Source organism: Salvelinus fontinalis, chromosome 36 (genome assembly GCF_029448725.1).
Source record: "Salvelinus fontinalis isolate EN_2023a chromosome 36, ASM2944872v1, whole genome shotgun sequence".
Classification (NCBI taxonomy): domain Eukaryota; kingdom Metazoa; phylum Chordata; class Actinopteri; order Salmoniformes; family Salmonidae; genus Salvelinus; species Salvelinus fontinalis.
Window position 1 is genome coordinate 24,988,276 of NC_074700.1, and position 18,378 is coordinate 25,006,653.

Sequence of the window (18,378 nt, forward strand, 5' to 3'; positions counted from 1 at the left end):
GCGACACTCCCTCATCCCCAAACTGGACGGAGCAAGGTCTCCCCGGAACTCCCACAGCCATAGCGGCTGTCAACGTTTTAAAATTGGGTTTCGGTCCAATAATATGGAAAAAGACGGATGGAAATACTGATGACAGTCCGAAAGATCGCCTCGATTTGTACGATGGTACGGTATTTTTCTGTTTACAATCTGTTCTTTCCTATGCGATGATGTTCTCCTTGCAGCTAGCTAATTGGCTAATGCTAGCTAACAGGACATGACTGAGGTTTTCCAGAAAGTTGGCTAGTTATCCAGCTAGCTAACGTACCTAGCTAGAGCTCTATAGAGAAACAAACATTTAATAAATAGTTGGCTGTAATTGATACATTTAGTTGTTGAATTTCAAGAGGGCAAAGTATCACCACCGATAGAATAACCAGTATATTTAGGATCACTAGACTACACGGGCTTGTTCTGAAGTGAAGGTGGATGAACAAGTATCTAGTTAAGCTAACAGGCTAGCTAGCAAATAGCCTAGCCACGAGATGACGCTAGCTAGTTAGTTATCAATAATACAAAGTTGTCTTGACAGTTACTCGGCGAACTATGTAGCTTTCGCAGTCATCGTAGGCGTTTTATTTGATCAAATCGTTTAGAACCTAATTAGCTACTGGTAACGTTAGTGAAATCATATTGCTCAACCTTTCAACTTCAACTAACTAAATTGTAGATGGCCGGCTAGCTACTACTGAACATATGCTTGCCAACAACATTCCTCTGGCTAGTTAACACGATTTTAACATAGCTAGTTAGCTGAGTTCAACAAGTTGGCTATTATTTTTAAAAGGGAGCAATGCAACGTTGCAGAGGTCAGAGGGAGTTAAAGGAGCTACACGGGCTATCTGGCATTGGCTGTGCAGTATTTACTGTGATAGGGCATTCATGTTTCTGTTGTGAAATGATGAGCTGTTGTGAAGGAAGTTGACATGGAAGTGAGTTTGTGTTTATACAGGACCTCCCACCCCCATCTACGGTTAACCAGTCCGCTTGTCACGTCAATGTTGAACTATACAGAGCCCTCCGCATTGTTACAACATTTTAGAGGCGCACTGCGATGCGGTACAGCGCTCAAATTGGCATCTGTGTGGCTCTGGAGGCTCCGCTATTGCGTCACACCATCCATATGGCTGCTCCGACCACCTCACAGATCAAGTATAAATTGGCTCTTATATCAACCTGAGCGGCGGTGCACTGGGATATGGCCCGTGACGTGAACGGCCAAAAGCGACGAGGGAGGAGCGTCCTTATCAAATAGAACAGTAATCTGCGCTGCTGGGTGATGTTGTCAACAATGCAGCATGGTACATCATTCAGAAACACAAAATCAATATTCCATAAAATGTGTTCGAATTTTCAAACTATGCTGATCAAAAATTAAAGCAACATGCAACAATTTCGAAGAGTTTACTGAGTTACATGTCATATAAGGAAGTAAGTCCATTGAAATAAATTCATTGGGCCCTAATTTATGGATATCACATGACTGGGAATAAAGCATTTTTTTTTTTTTTTTTAACCAGGTAGGCCAGTTGAGAACAAGTTCTCATTTACAAATGGGAATAAAGCAATTTGGCCAAGATAAAGCAAAGCAGTGTGACACAAACAACACAGAGTTACACATGGAATAAACAAACGTACAGTCAATAACACAATAGAAAAATCTGTATACAGTGTGCAAATGAAGTAAGGAGGTAAGGCAATAAATGGGCCAATGGTGGCGAAGTAATTACAATATAGCAATTAACACTGGAGTGATAGATGTGCAAGTAGAAATACTGGTGTGCAGAAAAACAAATATGGGAATGAGGTAGTTGGATGGGCTATTTACAGATGGGCTGTGTACAGCTGCAGCGATCGGTAAGCTGCTCTGACAGCCGATGCTTGAAGTTAGTGAGGGAGATATGTCTCCAACTTCAGTGATTTTTGCAATTTGTTCCAGTCATTGGCAGCAGAGAACTGGAAGGAAAGGCGGCCAAAGGAGGCGTTGGCTTTGGGGGTGACCAGTGAAATATACCTGCTGGAGCGCGTGCTATGGGATGGTGTTGCTATGGTGACCAGTGAGCTGAGATAAGGCGGCGCTTTACCTAGCAAAGACTTCTAGATGACCTGGAGCCAGTGGGTTTGGCGGCGACATATTTAGCAAGGACCAGCTAACGGATGGCACTGTGATAGACTGCATCCAATTTGCTAGTAGAGTGTTGGAGGCTGTTTTGTAAATGACATCGCCGAAGTCGAGTATTGGTAGGATAGTCCGTTTTACGAGGGAATGTTTGGCAGCATGAGTGAAGGAGGCTTTGATGCGAAATAGGAAGCCGATTCTTGATTTCATTTTGGATTGGAGATGTTTAATGTGAGCCTGGAAGGAGAGTTTACAGTCTAGCCAGACACCTAGGTATTTATAGTTGTCCACATATTCTAAGTCAGAACCGTCCAGAGTAGTGATGCTGGGCAGGTGCGGGCAGCGATCGGTTGAAGAGCATGCATTTAGTGTTACTAGCATTTAAGAGCAGTTGGAGGCCACGGTTGGTCACAGATACCTTTTTAAAAAGAAGTAGGGGTGTGGATCAGAAAACCAGTCAGTATCTGGTGTGACCACCCTTTGCCTCATGCAGCGCAACACCTCCTTTGCATGGAGTTGATCAGGCTGTTGATTGTGGAATGTTGTCCCACTCCTCCTTAATGGCTGTGCGAAGTTGCTGGAGTGTGGCGGGAACTGGAACACGCTGTCGTACACATCAATCCAGAACATCCCAAACATGCTCAATGGGTGACATGTCTAGTGAGCTTGCAGGCTATGGAAGAACTAGGACATTTTCAGCTTCCAGGAATTGTGTACAGATCCTTGCGACATGGGGCCGTGTATTATCATGCTGAAACGTGAGGTGATGGCGGTGAATTAATGTCACAGCTAAGGGCCTCAGGATCTCCTTATCTCTGTACATTCAAAATGCCATCGAGAAATGCAATTGTGGTTGTTGTCCATAGCTTATACCCATACCATAACCCCACCACCACCATGCGCCACTCTGTTCATAACGTTGACAAACCGCTCGCCCACACTACGCCATACACGCTATCTGCCCGGTACAGTTAAAACCGGGATTCATCCGCAAAGAGCACACTTCTACAGCGTGTTCCATCGAAGGTGTGCATTTGCCCAGTGAAGACGGTTACGACGCAGAACTGCAGTCAGGTGAAGACCCTGGTGAGGACGATGAGCTTCCCTGAGACGTTTTCTGACCGTTTGTGCAGAAACTCTTCGGTTGTGAAAATCCGCAGTTTTATCAGCTGTCCGGGTGGCTGGTCTCAGATGATCCCACAGGTGAAGAAGCCCGATGTTGAGGGCCAGTGCTGGCGTGGTACGTGTTCTGCGGATATGAGGCCGGTTGGATGTACTGCCAAATTCTCTAAAACGACATTGGATGCGGCTTATGGTAAAGAAATTAACGTTAAATTCTCTGGCAACAGCTCTGGTAGACATTCCGGCAGTCAGTATGCCAATTGCACACTTCCTCAACTTGAGACATCTATGGCATTGTGTTGTGTGACACAACTGGACATTTTAGTGGCCTTTTATTGTCCCCAGCACAAGGTGCACCTGTGTAATGTTCATGCTGTTTAATCAGCTTCTTGATATGTCACACCTGTTAGGTGGATGGATTATCTTGGCAAAGGAGAAATGCTCACTAACAGGGATGTAAACAAATTTGTGCACAGTATTTTTGTGGGTATGGAACATTTCTGGGATCTTTTATTTCAGCCCATGAAACATGGGACCAACACTTTACATGTTGCCTTTTATATTTTTACTCAGTTTTCATTGGGAAGGCAGATTAAGCATTTTTACATTTGGGTGTGAACACTGAATCCTAATTACTCCACGTGATTAATATAGCCTAGGCTACGTCACTTATGTTTTGTGCCAGAACGGGGCAGCTGGCTCACGCCTGGGAGGCAGCCTGGTTCCAAAACGAATGTAATCACTTTTGACCCTGTGCAAACTCCTCCCATAGGCGTAACCGGGGCCAGAAAATCTAATCCCCTCAATGCTTGTTAGCTTGAGCTTAATTGGTTTACGTAGCTATCAGCTCAATTCTATGGAATGGCAGAATGCTGGTTGGCTGTATCTTTCCAGAATACCTGGAGAGACATTCCACACGAAATGCAACTCAACCAGTTTCCTCCCGTCTCTCTGTCTAAACATCAGTTGCCAGGCAACGAGACACCAGAGTGCCACCCTCAGTTTGTTTTATAATCACATTGTCAGGGCTTCCCACATTTGACAAACAAGTGACGGTTTGTTTAGTTACATCGACTCCCATGTCACTGGCAAAGAAGTACATTGTCCGGTGACGGATGAAGTCAGAACTGTAATTTGTCTGAGAGGAAGGAAGGATATCCGGGAAAATTCTCCCACACAGCCTTTTTTTAATTATTTTTTAGAGTGTGCGCTGAGGGGGTTAGCTAACCAGTTTACCCCTGTCTGTGTGTGTGTGGCCTATGGTCCGTCTGGCTCTGCATCTTCTACATCTGTACATCTATGGAATCATCACAGACAGACAGAGAGACACCAATTATTTTGTCATTCAATCAGCTGTTGCCATTCCTATATGATGATGATGCTATAGACTCTAGAGCATGCTAATGCATGCATAGTACATGTGTAATGATGAATAAGTACAATGGGAACCAACCACGGTGATAGATATCTGTTCCATTATGGCATCAGAACGCTGTCACAATCTAGTATTCCATCTATCTCTCTATGGGACCACACCTTCTGTCCCAACATGATACTGGACTAGTGGAGGCCCAGGCAGATGGTGCACTTCATACCCTGTAAAAGCATTACATAATGGTTGTGAAATATTTGTGCACTTGGCAAAGATAATTTAGGGGGTCAAATGGGGTGGGGATACACTTGAGCTGTTTGTAGCGCTGGCCGAAGAGAATATACCTAGGTTACGTCCCAATAAGTATACTAGCATACTACGTTCAATCCAAGCATACTAACTTCTTAGATGTGCCATACTCAGGGGTCAGATAGCCTAGTTAGATTCACCCGTTGTCCCAATATGCATGCTTAATAGTCTATAATGCTTGAAAAGTTTCCATTAATGCTAAACAGCTTGTGTGGATTTTGGGATGCTTGGCCTGCCTAGAATACGGCCTGGATTACAGTGTCTGTTTGGCCGGCCTGGATTACAGCGTCTGTTTGGCCGCCCCTGATTACAGTGTCTGCTTGGCCGGCCTGGATTACAGCGTCTGTTTGGCCGGCCTGGATTACAGCGTCTGTTTGGCCGGCCTGGATTACAGCGTCTGCTTGGCCGGCCTGGATTACAGCGTCTGCTTGGCCGGCCTGGATTACAGCGTCTGTTTGGCCGGCCTGGATTACAGCGTCTGCTTGGCCGGCCTGGATTACAGCGTCTGCTTGGCCGCCCCTGATTACAGCGTCTGCTTGGCCGCCCCTGATTACAGCGTCTGCTTGGCCGCCCCTGATTACAGCGTCTGTTTGGCCGGCCTGGATTACAGTGTCTGTTTGGCCGCCCCTGATTACAGCGTCTGCTTGGCCGGCCTGGATTACAGCGTCTGCTTGGCCGGCCTGGATTACAGCGTCTGCTTGGCCGGCCTGGATTACGGCCTGTATTACAGTGCTTGCTAAAATCAATGTACATGTAATACTTACTTTCTCTTCCAGGGCGCCAATGCCTCTGCTTTGGAGAAGGAGATTGGACCAGAACAGTTTCCCGTCAATGAACACTACTTTGGATTGGTCAACGTAAGTACCGACACAACAAGATTAACAATAGCTATTGGTCAAAGTTTCCCAGCATGCACTTGCACAAACACAATATTTACCAATCGTTACAGTACCATGGTAACACTTTTGCCAACAATCATAACACAAGATTTATCACGTGCTTTCTCTCTCCTCTCCTCTGTCTCTCTTCCTCTTTCCTCTGCCTCTCCTCTCTCCTCGATCTCTGTCTCTCTTCCTCTTTCCTCTGCCTCTCCTCTCTCCTCGATCTCTGTCTCTCTTCCTCTCCCCCAGTTTGGGAACACCTGCTACTGTAACTCGGTGCTGCAGGCCCTCTACTTCTGCCGTCCATTCAGGGAGAAGGTCCTGGCCTACAAGGTCCAGCCCAGACGTAAAGAGTCACTGCTCACCTGTCTTTCTGACCTCTTCAACAGGTAAAGGGACAGAATATTCTGAACTCTCAGCTCTGCTCCTATCCTCTTGTGTGAAAACATTTTAAAGGGCGCTTGGAACCAAAAATAGGTAACGGGGGGAAAAAGGCCAGCAATCACTTGGATATAAGATGCAATACATTATTTTGCAGCATCGCCACGCAGAAGAAGAAGGTGGGAGTCATTCCTCCCAAGAAGTTCATCTCTCGACTGAGGAAAGAAAATGGTGAGAGGGGGATGGGAGGGAGGAAGGAGTGGTGGGGAATGGGAGGGAGGAAGGAGTGGTGGGGGATGGGAGGGAGGAAGGAGTGGTGGGGGATGGGAGGGAGGGAGGAGTGGTGGGGGATGGGAGGGAGGGAGGAGTGGTGGGGGATGGGAGGGAGGGAGGAGTGGTGGTGGATGGGAGGGAGGGAGGAGTGATGGTGGATGGGAGGGAGGGAGGAGTGATGGTGGATGGGAGGGAGGGAGGAGTGATGGGGGATGGGAGGGAGGGAGGGAGGAGTGATGGGGGATGGGAGGGAGGGAGGGAGGGAGGAGTGATGGGGGATGGGAGGGAGGGAGGGAGGGAGGAGTGATGGGGATGGGAGGGAGGGAGTGATGGGGGATGGGAGGGAGGGAGGAAGGAGTGATGGGAGGGAGGGAGGAAGGAGTGATGGGAGGGAGGAGTGATGGGGAGGGGAGGGAGGAAGTAGTGATGGGGAGGGGAGGGAGGAAGGAGTGATGGGGGAGGGGAGGGAGGGAGGGAGGAAGGAGTGATGGGGGAGGGGAGGGAGGGAGGGAGGAAGGAGTGATGGGGATGGGAGGGAGGGAGGAAGGAGTGATGGGGAGGGGAGGGAGGGGTGATGGGGGATGGGAGGGGAGGGAGGAAGGAGTGATGGGGGAGGGGAGAATAATGTATCATTAAGGAAAATGTATTAACTTAGATGGTTCAGAACTCTTCCTTCTTTATCACTCCCTCCAGAGTTGTTTGACAACTACATGCAACAGGATGCCCATGAGTTCCTCAACTACCTGCTCAACACTATCGCTGACCTGCTGCAGGAGGAGGAGAAGAGCCAGGAGAGACAGCAGAATGGAAAACTGTTGCAGAACGGAGGAGTTGGGGGCAGCAGCGGGACGGGAGGAGGACAGGGTGAGGATGGGGAGAAGACGCAGCAGACCTGGGTCCACGAGATCTTCCAGGGAACCCTAACAAACGAGACGCGCTGCCTCAACTGTGAAGCTGTAAGTGGAGGGAGATCCAAGATGAAGGCTGTTAATAGGGTGATGAATGGGGCAGGGAGCTGTAATGGAGGCCAGGCTATGCCAGTTACCAAATACTATACTGTAATGGGCAGATCCAAGATGGAGACTGTTATTGCATTTGAAATAAAGGAAATTAATAGGCCCAGAAGCTCTAATGGATGTCTGCCTGTGCCAGATTTCAAATGCTTTTAATGGGAGAAGGAGAGCCAAAATGGAGACTGTTATTGGATTTGAAATGGCAGAAATCAATGGGGCCAGGAGCTGTTTCCTGATACTGTATTGTGTTTAGAGTTAATGTAACCAGTGTGCTGTCTGTGTCCAGGTGAGCAGTAAAGACGAAGACTTTCTGGACCTGTCTGTAGATGTTGAGCAGAACACCTCCATCACACACTGTTTAAGGTAGGTGTGTGTGTGTGTGTGTGTGTGTGTGTGTGTGTGTGTGTGTGTGTGTGTGTGTCGCACACCTGGACCACACAGTTGTGTTCAATTGGAGAAAGTGTTAGTGAAATTGGTTCCTCCGTGCGTGAGGTCACTGTTTCTTCTCTCCACAGGGGTTTCAGCAACACAGAGACACTGTGTAGTGAATACAAGTACTACTGTGAACAGTGTCGGAGTAAACAGGAAGCACAGAAAAGGTGAGCTGGTCTACAAAATGGATTTAGACAGCAGTTGGATTTGACATAGATGATGATGATGATGATGACGAAGGCCTGGAGTTTTCCATGGTGGTAAATACAGGCTAACACTACAAAAATGGCCGCTGTTGTTGCTAGGAGAAATGGTCTGTTTTGAAAAGTGCATTATGGTTTTTACTGATGCTGCAGAGTGAGTCGTGTAGTTAGTCAGCTCTGAATACCAACTGGCTGACGTACTAACTGTAGCTTGGCCTGGTACGTGTTCAGATGTTAAGTGGACTCGATCATCTCTGTTAGTGTATTTTTTTAGGATCTCCATTGTGAAAGCAGCAGCTACTTTTCTTGGGGTCCACTTGAAACATGATCCATAATACAGAACATTAATAGACCAGAAGAGCTCAAGGACAGAACTACATACGTTTAAAAATGGCTCACAGCCTACATATCAATACATGCACACAAGCCATCTAGGTCAAATAAGGGAGAGGCGTGTGAGCGATGCTGTGTATCTTGGGTTGAATAATTAAACACTCCAACTAAGGGCCCCATACATCCCAGCCCAGGCCTCTACTCCCCCCTAAAAAGCCCACTTCATTTGGGCGGTGCAGGAATGGAAAGGCTGTAGTACGTTGTGTACAGCGTCAGCTGCTCCCAATCTGCCGTTTTCCAGATGCAGACCGGGGTATCGCTCCACCATCCTGTAGGAACACATGATCTGCCGTTTTCCAGATGCAGACCGGGGTATCGCTCCACCATCCTGTAGGAACACATGAATGTCTTCTATATTATTAGAAATCAGATGCATGTGATGATCCTGGTGCTCCGTCTGAAGACCTTTAACCCCTAACATTTACACACATATTTTATATATTTTAGTCATTAGGAAGATGCTCTTATCCAGAGTGACTTACAGGAGCAATTAGGGTCAAGTGTCTTGCTCAAGGGCACATCAGCAGATTTTTCATGTCGTTTGCTCTGGCATTCGAACCGTCAACCTTTCGGTCTCTGGCCCAACACTGTTAACCGCTAGGCTAGCTGCTAACGGTAACATTGTTGCTGGTTGTTGTTATTAGGATGCGTGTGAAGAAGCTGCCTATGATCCTGGCCTTACATCTGAAGCGGTTTAAATACATGGACCAGCTGCAGCGTTATACCAAGCTGTCCTATCGCGTCGTCTTCCCTTTGGAGCTTCGCCTCTTCAACACCTCAGGAGACGCCACCAACCCCGACCGCATGTACGATCTGGTCGCCGTGGTCGTCCACTGTGGAAGGTAAAGAGAGTGTGTGTGTGTCTCTCTCTCTGGTAACTTGAACAGACATATACGTACAGATTGATAGACATGCACAGTCTTTTGTGATAACTCTATAACGGGTATGTCTGTGTTCCTCTCTGTCTGCCGTGATCCACGCCGTGGTCATTAACCCCTGTCTAAAATTTGTACAAAGCCTTCAGAAAGTATTCATAGCCCTTGACTTATTCCACATTTTTCATGTGTTACAGCCTGAATTCAAAATTGATTATATTTTAAAGAAATCTCACCCATCTACACACTATACCCCATAATGACATCACAATACCCCATAATGACATCACAATACCCCATAATGACATCACAATACCCCATAATGGCATCACAATACCCCATAATGGCATCACTATACCCCATAATGGCATCACTATACCCCATAATGGCATCACTATACCCCATAATGGCATCACTATACCCCATAATGACATCACTATACCCCATAATGACATCACTATACCCCATAATGGCATCACTATACCCCATAATGACAAAAAGAAAACATGTTATTAGAAATAAAAAACTGAAATATCTACGTAGGAATTCATAAGAGTCAATACATGTTAGAATCCCCTTTGGCAGTGATTACAGCTGTGAGTCTTTCTGGGTAAGTCTAAGAGCTTTCCACACCTGGATTATACAATATTTGCACATGATTGTTTTTAACATTCTTCATCATCTGTCGAGTTGGTTGTTGATCATAACACATTGTATTCAGGGCATAAAATGTATTTCTTAGTCACATTTTTTTGTAGTATCAATCATTCAATCAATCAAATGTATTAATAAAGCCCTTCTTACATCAGCTGACGTCACAAAGTGCTGTACAGAAACCCAGCCTAAAACCCCAAACAGCAAGCAATGCAGGTGTAGAAGCACGGTGGCTAGGAAAAACTCAAAAACTTCTTCCTAGGCCAGAACCTAGGAAGAAACCTAGAGAGGAACCAGGCTATGAGGGGTGGCCAGTCCTCTTCTGGCTGTGCCGGGTGGAGATTATAACAGAACATGGCCATGATGTTCAAATGTTCATAGATGACCAGCAGCGTCAAATAATAATAATAATCACAGTGGTTGTAGAGGGTGCAACAGGTCAGCACCTCAGGAGTAAATGTCAGTTGGCTTTTCATAGCCGATCATTCAGAGAAGCTCTACCGCTCCTGCTGTCTCTGGAGAGTTGAAAACAGCAGGTCTGGGACAGGTAGCACGTCCGGTGAACAGGTCAGGGTTCCATAGCCTCAGTATTACTTTAGTGCCTTATTGCAAACAGGATGCATGTTTTGGAATATTTTATTCTGTACAGGCTTCCTTCTTTTCACTCTGCCATTAGGTTAGTATTGTGGAGTAACTACAATGTTGTTGATCCATCCTCAGTGTTCTCTTAGCACAGCCATTAAACTCTGTAACTGTTTTAAAGTCACCATTGGCCCCATGGTGGAATCCCTGAGCGGTTTATTCAGGACTCCTGTATCTTTGTAGTACCTGGGTGATACACAACTGGAATTAATAACTTCACAATACTCAAAGGGATATTCAATGTCAGTTTTTAAAATGTATTTATATTTTTAATCTACCAATAGATGCCCTTCTTTGCGAGGCATTGTAAAATCTCCCTGGTCTTTGTGGTTGAATCTGTGTTTGAAATTCACTGCTCGGCTGAGGGATCTTTAGGTAATTGTATATGTGTGTTGGGTACAGAGATGAGGTAGTCATTAAAAAATCATGTTAAACACTATTATTTCAATTTCTGTGACTTGTTAAGCTAATTTTACTACTTGAGTTATTTAGGCTTGCCATTTACAAAGGACTTGAATACTTGACTCAATACATTTCAGTTTTCATTTGTTAGTAATTTGTAAACAAAAAAAATCCACTGACATTGTTTGTAGGCCAGTGACACAAAATCTCAATTGAAATGAATTTTAACTTCAGGCTGTAACATAAAACGTGGGGAAAGTCAAGGAGTGTGAATACTTTCCTCTCTCTGTCCACAGTGGTCCAAACCGTGGTCATTACATCACCATAGTGAAGAGTCATGGGTTCTGGCTACTGTTTGATGATGACATCGTAGAGGTAAGGAGGGATTAACCTCTTCAATAATATCTCTCTCCCACCCTCTATTTCTCTCTCTCTCTCTCTATTTCTCTCTTTCTCTCTCTCCCCCTCTCTATTTCTCTCTCTTTCCCACCACCCTCTATTTCTCTCTTTCTCTCTCTCTCCCCCTCTCTATTTATCTCTTTCTCCCCCCCTCTATTTCTCTCTCTATTTCTCTCACCCCCTCTCTATTTCTCTCTCTCCCCCTCTATTTCTCTCTCTCCCCCTCTATTTCTCTCTCTCCCCCTCTATTTCTCTCTCTCCCCCTCTATTTCTCTCTCTCCCCCTCTCTCTTTCTCTCTCCCCCTCTCTTTCTCTCTCCCCCTCTCTATTTCTCTCTCTCCCCCTCTCTATTTCTCTCTCTCCCCCTCTCTATTTCGCTTTCGCTCTTCCCCTCTCTATTTCTCTCCCCCTCTATTTCTCTCGCTCGCTCTCTCGCCCCCTCTCTATTTCTCTCCCCATCTATTTCTCTCTCTATTTCTCTCTCGCTCTCCCACCCTCTTTCTTTCTTCAATCTAATATTAGTCTATAGTACACTCATGTAACACTCAAACTGGGTTTTCAAATTATGGTTTAACACTAAAAGCACAGATGACGTATTCTGGACATCATGTGAATTTAAAAAATGGTAATATCTCTGCCATTTTTGTCATGTCCCCCTCGGTCCTTGACTTCCTAAATAAATCCTTAACTTCTTACGGCTGAAATCCCGGTAACGTGATCAATATGACAACAGCCAGTGAAAGTGCAGGGCGCCAAATTCAAACAACAGAAATCTCATAATAAAAATTCCTCAAACATACAAGTATTTTACACCATTTTAAAGATAAAGTTGTTGTTAAATCCCTCCACAGTGTCCGATTTCAAAAAGGCTTTACGACGAAAGCACACCAAACGATTATGTTAGGTCAGCAACTAGTCACAGAAAAACACAGCCGTTTTTCCAGCCAAAGAGAGGAGTCACAAAAAGCAGAAATAGAGTGACAATTAATCACTAACCTTTGATGATCTTCATCAGATGACACTCATAGGACTTCATGTTACACAATACATGTATGTTTTCTTTGATAAAGTTCATATTTATATCCAAAAATCTCAGTTTACATTGGCGCGTTATGTTCAGTAATGTTTTGCTTCGAAAACATCCGGTGATTTTGCAGAGAGCCACATCAATTTACAGAAATACTCATAATAAATGTTGATGAAAATACAAGTGTTATACATGGAATTATAGATCCACTTCTCCTTAATGCAACCGCTGTGTCAGATTATAATTTTTTTTAACGGAAAAAGCACGCAATAATCTGAGTACGGCGCTCAGACACAAAAACAAGCCATACAGGTACCCGCCATGTTGTGGAGTCAACAGAAGTCAGAAATAGCATTAGAAGTATTCACTTACCTTTGATGATCTTCATCAGAATGTACTCCCAGGATTCCCAGTTCCACAATAAATGTTTGTTTTGTTTGATAAAGTCCATCATTTATGTCCAAATACCTCCTTTTTGTTCGCACATTTGTCACAAATTCATGAGGCGCGAGCACTAGGTCCAGACAAAGTCAAAAAGTTCCGTTACAGTTCGTAGAAACATGTCAAACGATGTATAGAATCAATCTTTAGGATGTTTTTAACATAAATCTTCAATAATGTTTCAACCGGAGAATTCCTTTGTCTTTAGAAATGCAGTGGAACGCAGCTAACTCTCACGGGAGCGCGCGAGACTGAGCTCATGGCACTCTGCCAGACCTCTGGTTGAAACAGCTCTCATTCCCTCCTCTTTCACAGTAGAAGCCTCAAACAAGGTTCTAATGACTGTTGACATCTAGTGGACGCCTTAGGAAGTGCAATCGGACCAAATTTCCACTATCTTGGAAAGGGAAAGAGTTAAACTACAAACCTCAGATTTCCCACTTCCTGGTTGGATTTCTTCTCAGGTTTTTGCCTGCCATATGAGTTATGTTATACTCACAGACATCATTCGAACAGTTTTAGAAACTTCAGAGTGTTTTATATCCAAATCTACTAATAATATGCATATCTTAGCTTCTGGGCCTGAGTAGCAGGCAGTTTACTCTGGGCACCTTATTCATCCAAGCTACTCAATACTGCCCCCCCATCCATAAGAAATTTTAACAAACTAATGTTGGTAGAATTTTGATATCACAAACTGCAGTTTTAGGATGACATGTAATTCCCCCCCCCCCCCCTACAATTCCTTCACCCGACAGTTGGCTGCATCTGACAATGGCCCATCGAAACTACAACATAACTATATCGAAATTAATTTCACACACAATAATAGCTGTAGCCTTAAGGCAATAATAAATGGACAATATTATCAATTGCCTTGTGAAGGAAGAGACTGCAGAGCAGCGTGGGTAATTGACAAAGACAAAAATCTACTTTTTTCAAATGATCCTACAGAGGTTCGGGCTGGTCGTTTTCTATTGAAAGTTGGATTCTAAAGTTTTAAAAACACCTACATTTGTCAAACGACTCTTAAAAATGAGCAGATCGGCTCCATTTCATAATATCACTTTTGTCGAATTACCGCAATTCCATACTTGAGCTCTCGTGGCACCATATAGCCTACGCTACTAAGCACAGACTAGTAACATGATAAAACTTAAAATATGCTGTTCTGTTCTTTTGAAATCCTTTTTCTTTAATAATGTTTCCTAAGACCTGCCTTTAAAAGGGGCTCACGAGTGGGGCAGCGGTCTAGGCACTGCATCTCAGTACTAGAGGTGTCACTACAGACCCTGGTTCGATTCCAGGCTGTATCACATCTGGCTGTGATTGGGAGTCCCATAGGGTGGTGTCGTTAGGGTTTGGCTGAAGTAGGCTGTCATTGTAAATAAGGATTTGTGCTTAACTTACTTGCCTAGTTAAATAAAACGAGAAAATGAATGAATTTCTTTGTGCTGGTGTAGAACACTGAAGTGTTTTTTCCCCCCTCGTTTCTACATAGAGCCTATTGTAACAAACGATTTAAATTGCTATTGTGTTTTTTGAAATGTGTTTGGTATTCTATTGTTACCTAAGATCTTCATCAACACAACCAAATGATTATTATTGCGATAGCCTGTTTTGAATGTATTTATAGGCCGTTAGAATGTTGACGCCCCAAAGGCTTAAACTGGGATGCCTTGAGACCCGGCCATTTCCGGTGTTAAAGATGGGGTTTGCCGGAGGCAAGCGAAAACACAGTGGTAAAATAAACTGTTGTTTTTACGGACCGGCCAAGGCAAGAACTGTCTCTGCAGGCGCCTCCTATAATGATGTGTTGTCAACATCTGACACAATACATCACTTTCACACACCTAGTGTAAACCATTAGATCTCAGATTCTACTAACTCATTCACAGCATCCATACAGACCCATCAGGTATTCCAGGCTGCAGTCCCCCCCCCCCCCCCCCCCCCACACACACACTTTCTACCAGACCTGGGTTCAAGTACTATTTGCAATCATTTCAAATACTTTATCTGGGCTTGAATATGCTTGCCTGGCACAATGGAACCAATTAAATGGCACATCTGGCACTCCAGGCAGGCTAGAGAAAACGCTAGAAGTATTTGTAAGATTTTTGCTCCCAATGGTGTGTCTGGAATGCCGTCTTCTTACTGCTCTGGTCGACCCAGATAGATCCTGGAAGGTGTGTCTGGAATTCTGTCCTTCTTCTGCTCTGGTCGACCCAGATAGATCCTGGTGGCTGTGTAATGGTGTCTGGAATTCTGTCCTTCTGCTCTGGTCGACCCAGATAGATCCTGGTGGCTGTGTAATGGTGTCTGGAATTCTGTCCTTCTGCTCTGGTCGACCCAGATAGATCCTGGTGTGAATAATGGAGAATTTTAGGGAGCGGGAGAGACGCTGGGAATACCAGGAGACTGGGAATACCAGGAGACTGGGAATACCAGGAGACTGGGAATACCAGGAGACTGGGAATACCAGGAGACTGGGAATACCAGGAGACTGGGAATACCAGGAGACTGGGAATACCAGTTTTAGATGAGTTAGTAGAACGACGGGAGGATCAGAGAAAGGGGAAAGGTGTGTGACGGGCTGTAGGGGTTGTGCGTATGGTAGTCTCTGTCTCTCACACAGTCATAGCACAGGATGAACTGCTTCACCCCCTGTAGAAAGTGAAGCAGGCCTACTCTGTGTCTGTTGAAGTGCTTCAACCCCTGTAGAAAGTGAAGCAGGCCTACTCTGTGTCTGTTGAAGTGCTTTCAGCCCCTGTAGAAAGTGAAGCAGGCCTACTCTGTGTCTGTTGAAGTGCTTTCAGCCCCTGTAGAAAGTGAAGCAGGCCTACTCTGTGTCTGTTGAACTGCTTCAGCCCCTGTAGAAAGTGAAGCAGGCCTACTCTGTGTCTGAACTGCTTCAGCCCCTGTAGAAAGTGAAGCAGGCCTATTCTGTGTCTGTTGAAGTGCTTCACCCCCTGTAGAAAGTGAAGCAGGCCTACTCTGTGTCTGTTGAACTGCTTCAGCCCCTGTAGAAAGTGAAGCAGGCCTACTCTGTGTCTGTTGAAGTGCTTTCAGCCCAGATCAAATTGTAAAAAGTCCACGCAGAGCCATGTACGTTGCATTCGGAAAGTCTTCAGACCCCTTTTATACATTTTGTTATGTTGTAGTCTCATTCTAAAATGTATTACATCTTTTCTTTCTTTTTTTCTCATCAATCTACACACAATACCCCATAATGACAAAGCGAAAACAGGTTTTTAGATTTTTTTTGCTAATTTATTAAAAATAATTAACAAACCTTATTTACATAAGTATTCCGACCCTTTGCAATGAGACTCAAAATTGAGCTCAGGTGCATCCTGTTTCAATTGGTTATCCTTGAGATGTTTCTATAACTTGATTGGAGTCCACCTGTGATAAATTCAATTGATTGGACATGATTTGGAAAGGCACACACATGTCTATATAAGGTCCCACAGTTGACTGAAAACCAAACGATGAGGTCGAAGGAATTGTCCATAGAGCTCCGAGACAGGATTGTGTCGAGGCACAGATCTGGGGAAGGGTACCAAAAAATTCCTGCAGCATTGAAGGTCCCCAAGAACACAGTGGCCTCAATCATTCTTAAGTGGAAGAAGTTTGGAACCACCGAGACTCTTCCTAGAGCTGGCCGCCCGGACAAACTGAGCAATCGGGGGAGAAGGGCCTTGGTCGGGGAGGTGACCAATGGTCACTCTGACAGAGCTCCAGAGTTCCTCTGTGGAGATGGGAGAACCTTCTTCCAGAAGGACAACCATCTCTGCAGGACTCCACTAATCAGGCCTTTATGTTAGGGCGGCCAGACGGAAGCCACTCCTCAGTAAAAGGCACATGTCACCCCGCTTGGAGTTTGTCAAAAGGCACTGTGGTCTGATGAAGCCAAGATTGAACTCTTTGGTCTGAATGCCAAGCGTCACGTCTGGAGGAAACCTGGCACCAAACAGTAGTTTATGGCTCTGTTTCAAATGTACCTGCAGTGGTATGTTATAGTCATCGAGGGGCCTGCTTTTTCCATTCGGTGTAGACGCTTCCAATAGGCACAGCTCTAGGATCAGCTTACTCGGTTTACCCAGAATTAGAGGGGAGAATTCAAAACCGACCGAAGATCAGTGTCTAGGGGTTTTTCCACTATGGGACAGAGTCCCATCTGAACAACTGGTGGACGTGCAGGATCTGGCTGAGTGATGGACTTTCCACTGGGCTTGGTAACATGTTAACTCCAAGACACTGGTCTCGGATCAGGTTTTCCCTTTGAATGGTTAAGGTTTAGGGTCAGTAGGCCGATCCTAGATCCAGTGTTTCCCCTATATGCATTTAGCAGCAGCGCACCGCCACTTCAAAGAAAAAAGAAAAAAAATCAATGTGTGTGATTTTTATTTGTTATTTTTGGGGGAGGGGGGTGGTAAAACGTTTTCAGTGTAAACTGAAACAACTAAATCCAGATATTAAGTATGTAGAATATATAATGGAGCTATATCGTTTTTAAATAAGAATCTTTGAGAACTAACAATCACCAAAATAAAAACTAGACAGGAGAATCAAAAAATGTCATGGCATGGGGCCCCCATTTATTTTATGTTTAGTCACTTGGATAAGAACACGGCATAAGCCATCCCAAAATGTGTAGATTTTCAGGAAATTAGCTTCAAAACAGCAACATTTTGTCTCTGCGGCTAAGAGGGCCAAAACTGTGCCATTGGCCACGCCCCTACCACGTCCCCCCCATCCCCTCCTCACTAACTTTGCCACCGCTACTGAAAAAAATCATAGGGGAAACACTGCTAGATCTGTAGCTAAGGGGAAACTTGGAACGGGTTGAATAGTAGACTTTGCTTCTCTTTTTATTTTCTCTCTTCTTTCCCCTGTTTATCCTCCCTCCCCCTCTTCTTTCCCCTGTCTCTTTCCCCTGTTTATCCTCCCTCCCCCTCTTCTTTCCCCTGTCTCTTTCCCCTGTTTATCCTCCCTCCCCCTCTTCTTTCCCCTGTCTCTTTCCCCTGTTTCTCCTCCTCCCTCCCCCTCTTCTTTGTCGTTTGGCTGGCACTGAAACTGGAGAGCTAGTAAACATTGTGGCCTCACTACTCTAGCCACACAATTGGTAGAAGCACTAGTTATTTATTCTGGTCTTTTCATTGAGGTTTGTATCCACATGTTTCACCTAGAGCTGGGACGGTGAACCGAGAAAAAAAACGTGGTGCACATTAATGTTATGAAGTTGTCTTTCGATTTATCGTTATCGCATCAATTCAGGCAAGTTATCGCGATATGGATTATCGTTCATATCGCCCAGCCCTAGTTTTACCATGAACATTATACTATTCTTAAAGAGTTCCAAAATGTGTATGACCAGTAACACAGTAGAAAGACG

At 44.9% G+C, this 18,378-nt stretch overlaps 1 protein-coding gene across 1 annotated transcript in view; it reads left to right on the forward strand.

Annotated features, from left to right (window-relative positions):
• Nucleotides 1-18,378, forward strand: part of LOC129835510 (ubiquitin carboxyl-terminal hydrolase 12-like) — a 25,512-nt gene continuing 7,134 nt past the window's right edge. The window contains exons 1-9 of the mRNA XM_055901169.1: nt 1-165; nt 5,738-5,818; nt 6,092-6,231; nt 6,381-6,454; nt 7,190-7,452; nt 7,796-7,872; nt 8,025-8,108; nt 9,182-9,379; nt 11,407-11,485. Coding sequence (XP_055757144.1) covers nt 118-165; nt 5,738-5,818; nt 6,092-6,231; nt 6,381-6,454; nt 7,190-7,452; nt 7,796-7,872; nt 8,025-8,108; nt 9,182-9,379; nt 11,407-11,485 — 1,044 coding nt within the window. The 5' untranslated portion in view covers nt 1-117. The remainder of the gene's footprint in view (nt 166-5,737; nt 5,819-6,091; nt 6,232-6,380; nt 6,455-7,189; nt 7,453-7,795; nt 7,873-8,024; nt 8,109-9,181; nt 9,380-11,406; nt 11,486-18,378) is intronic.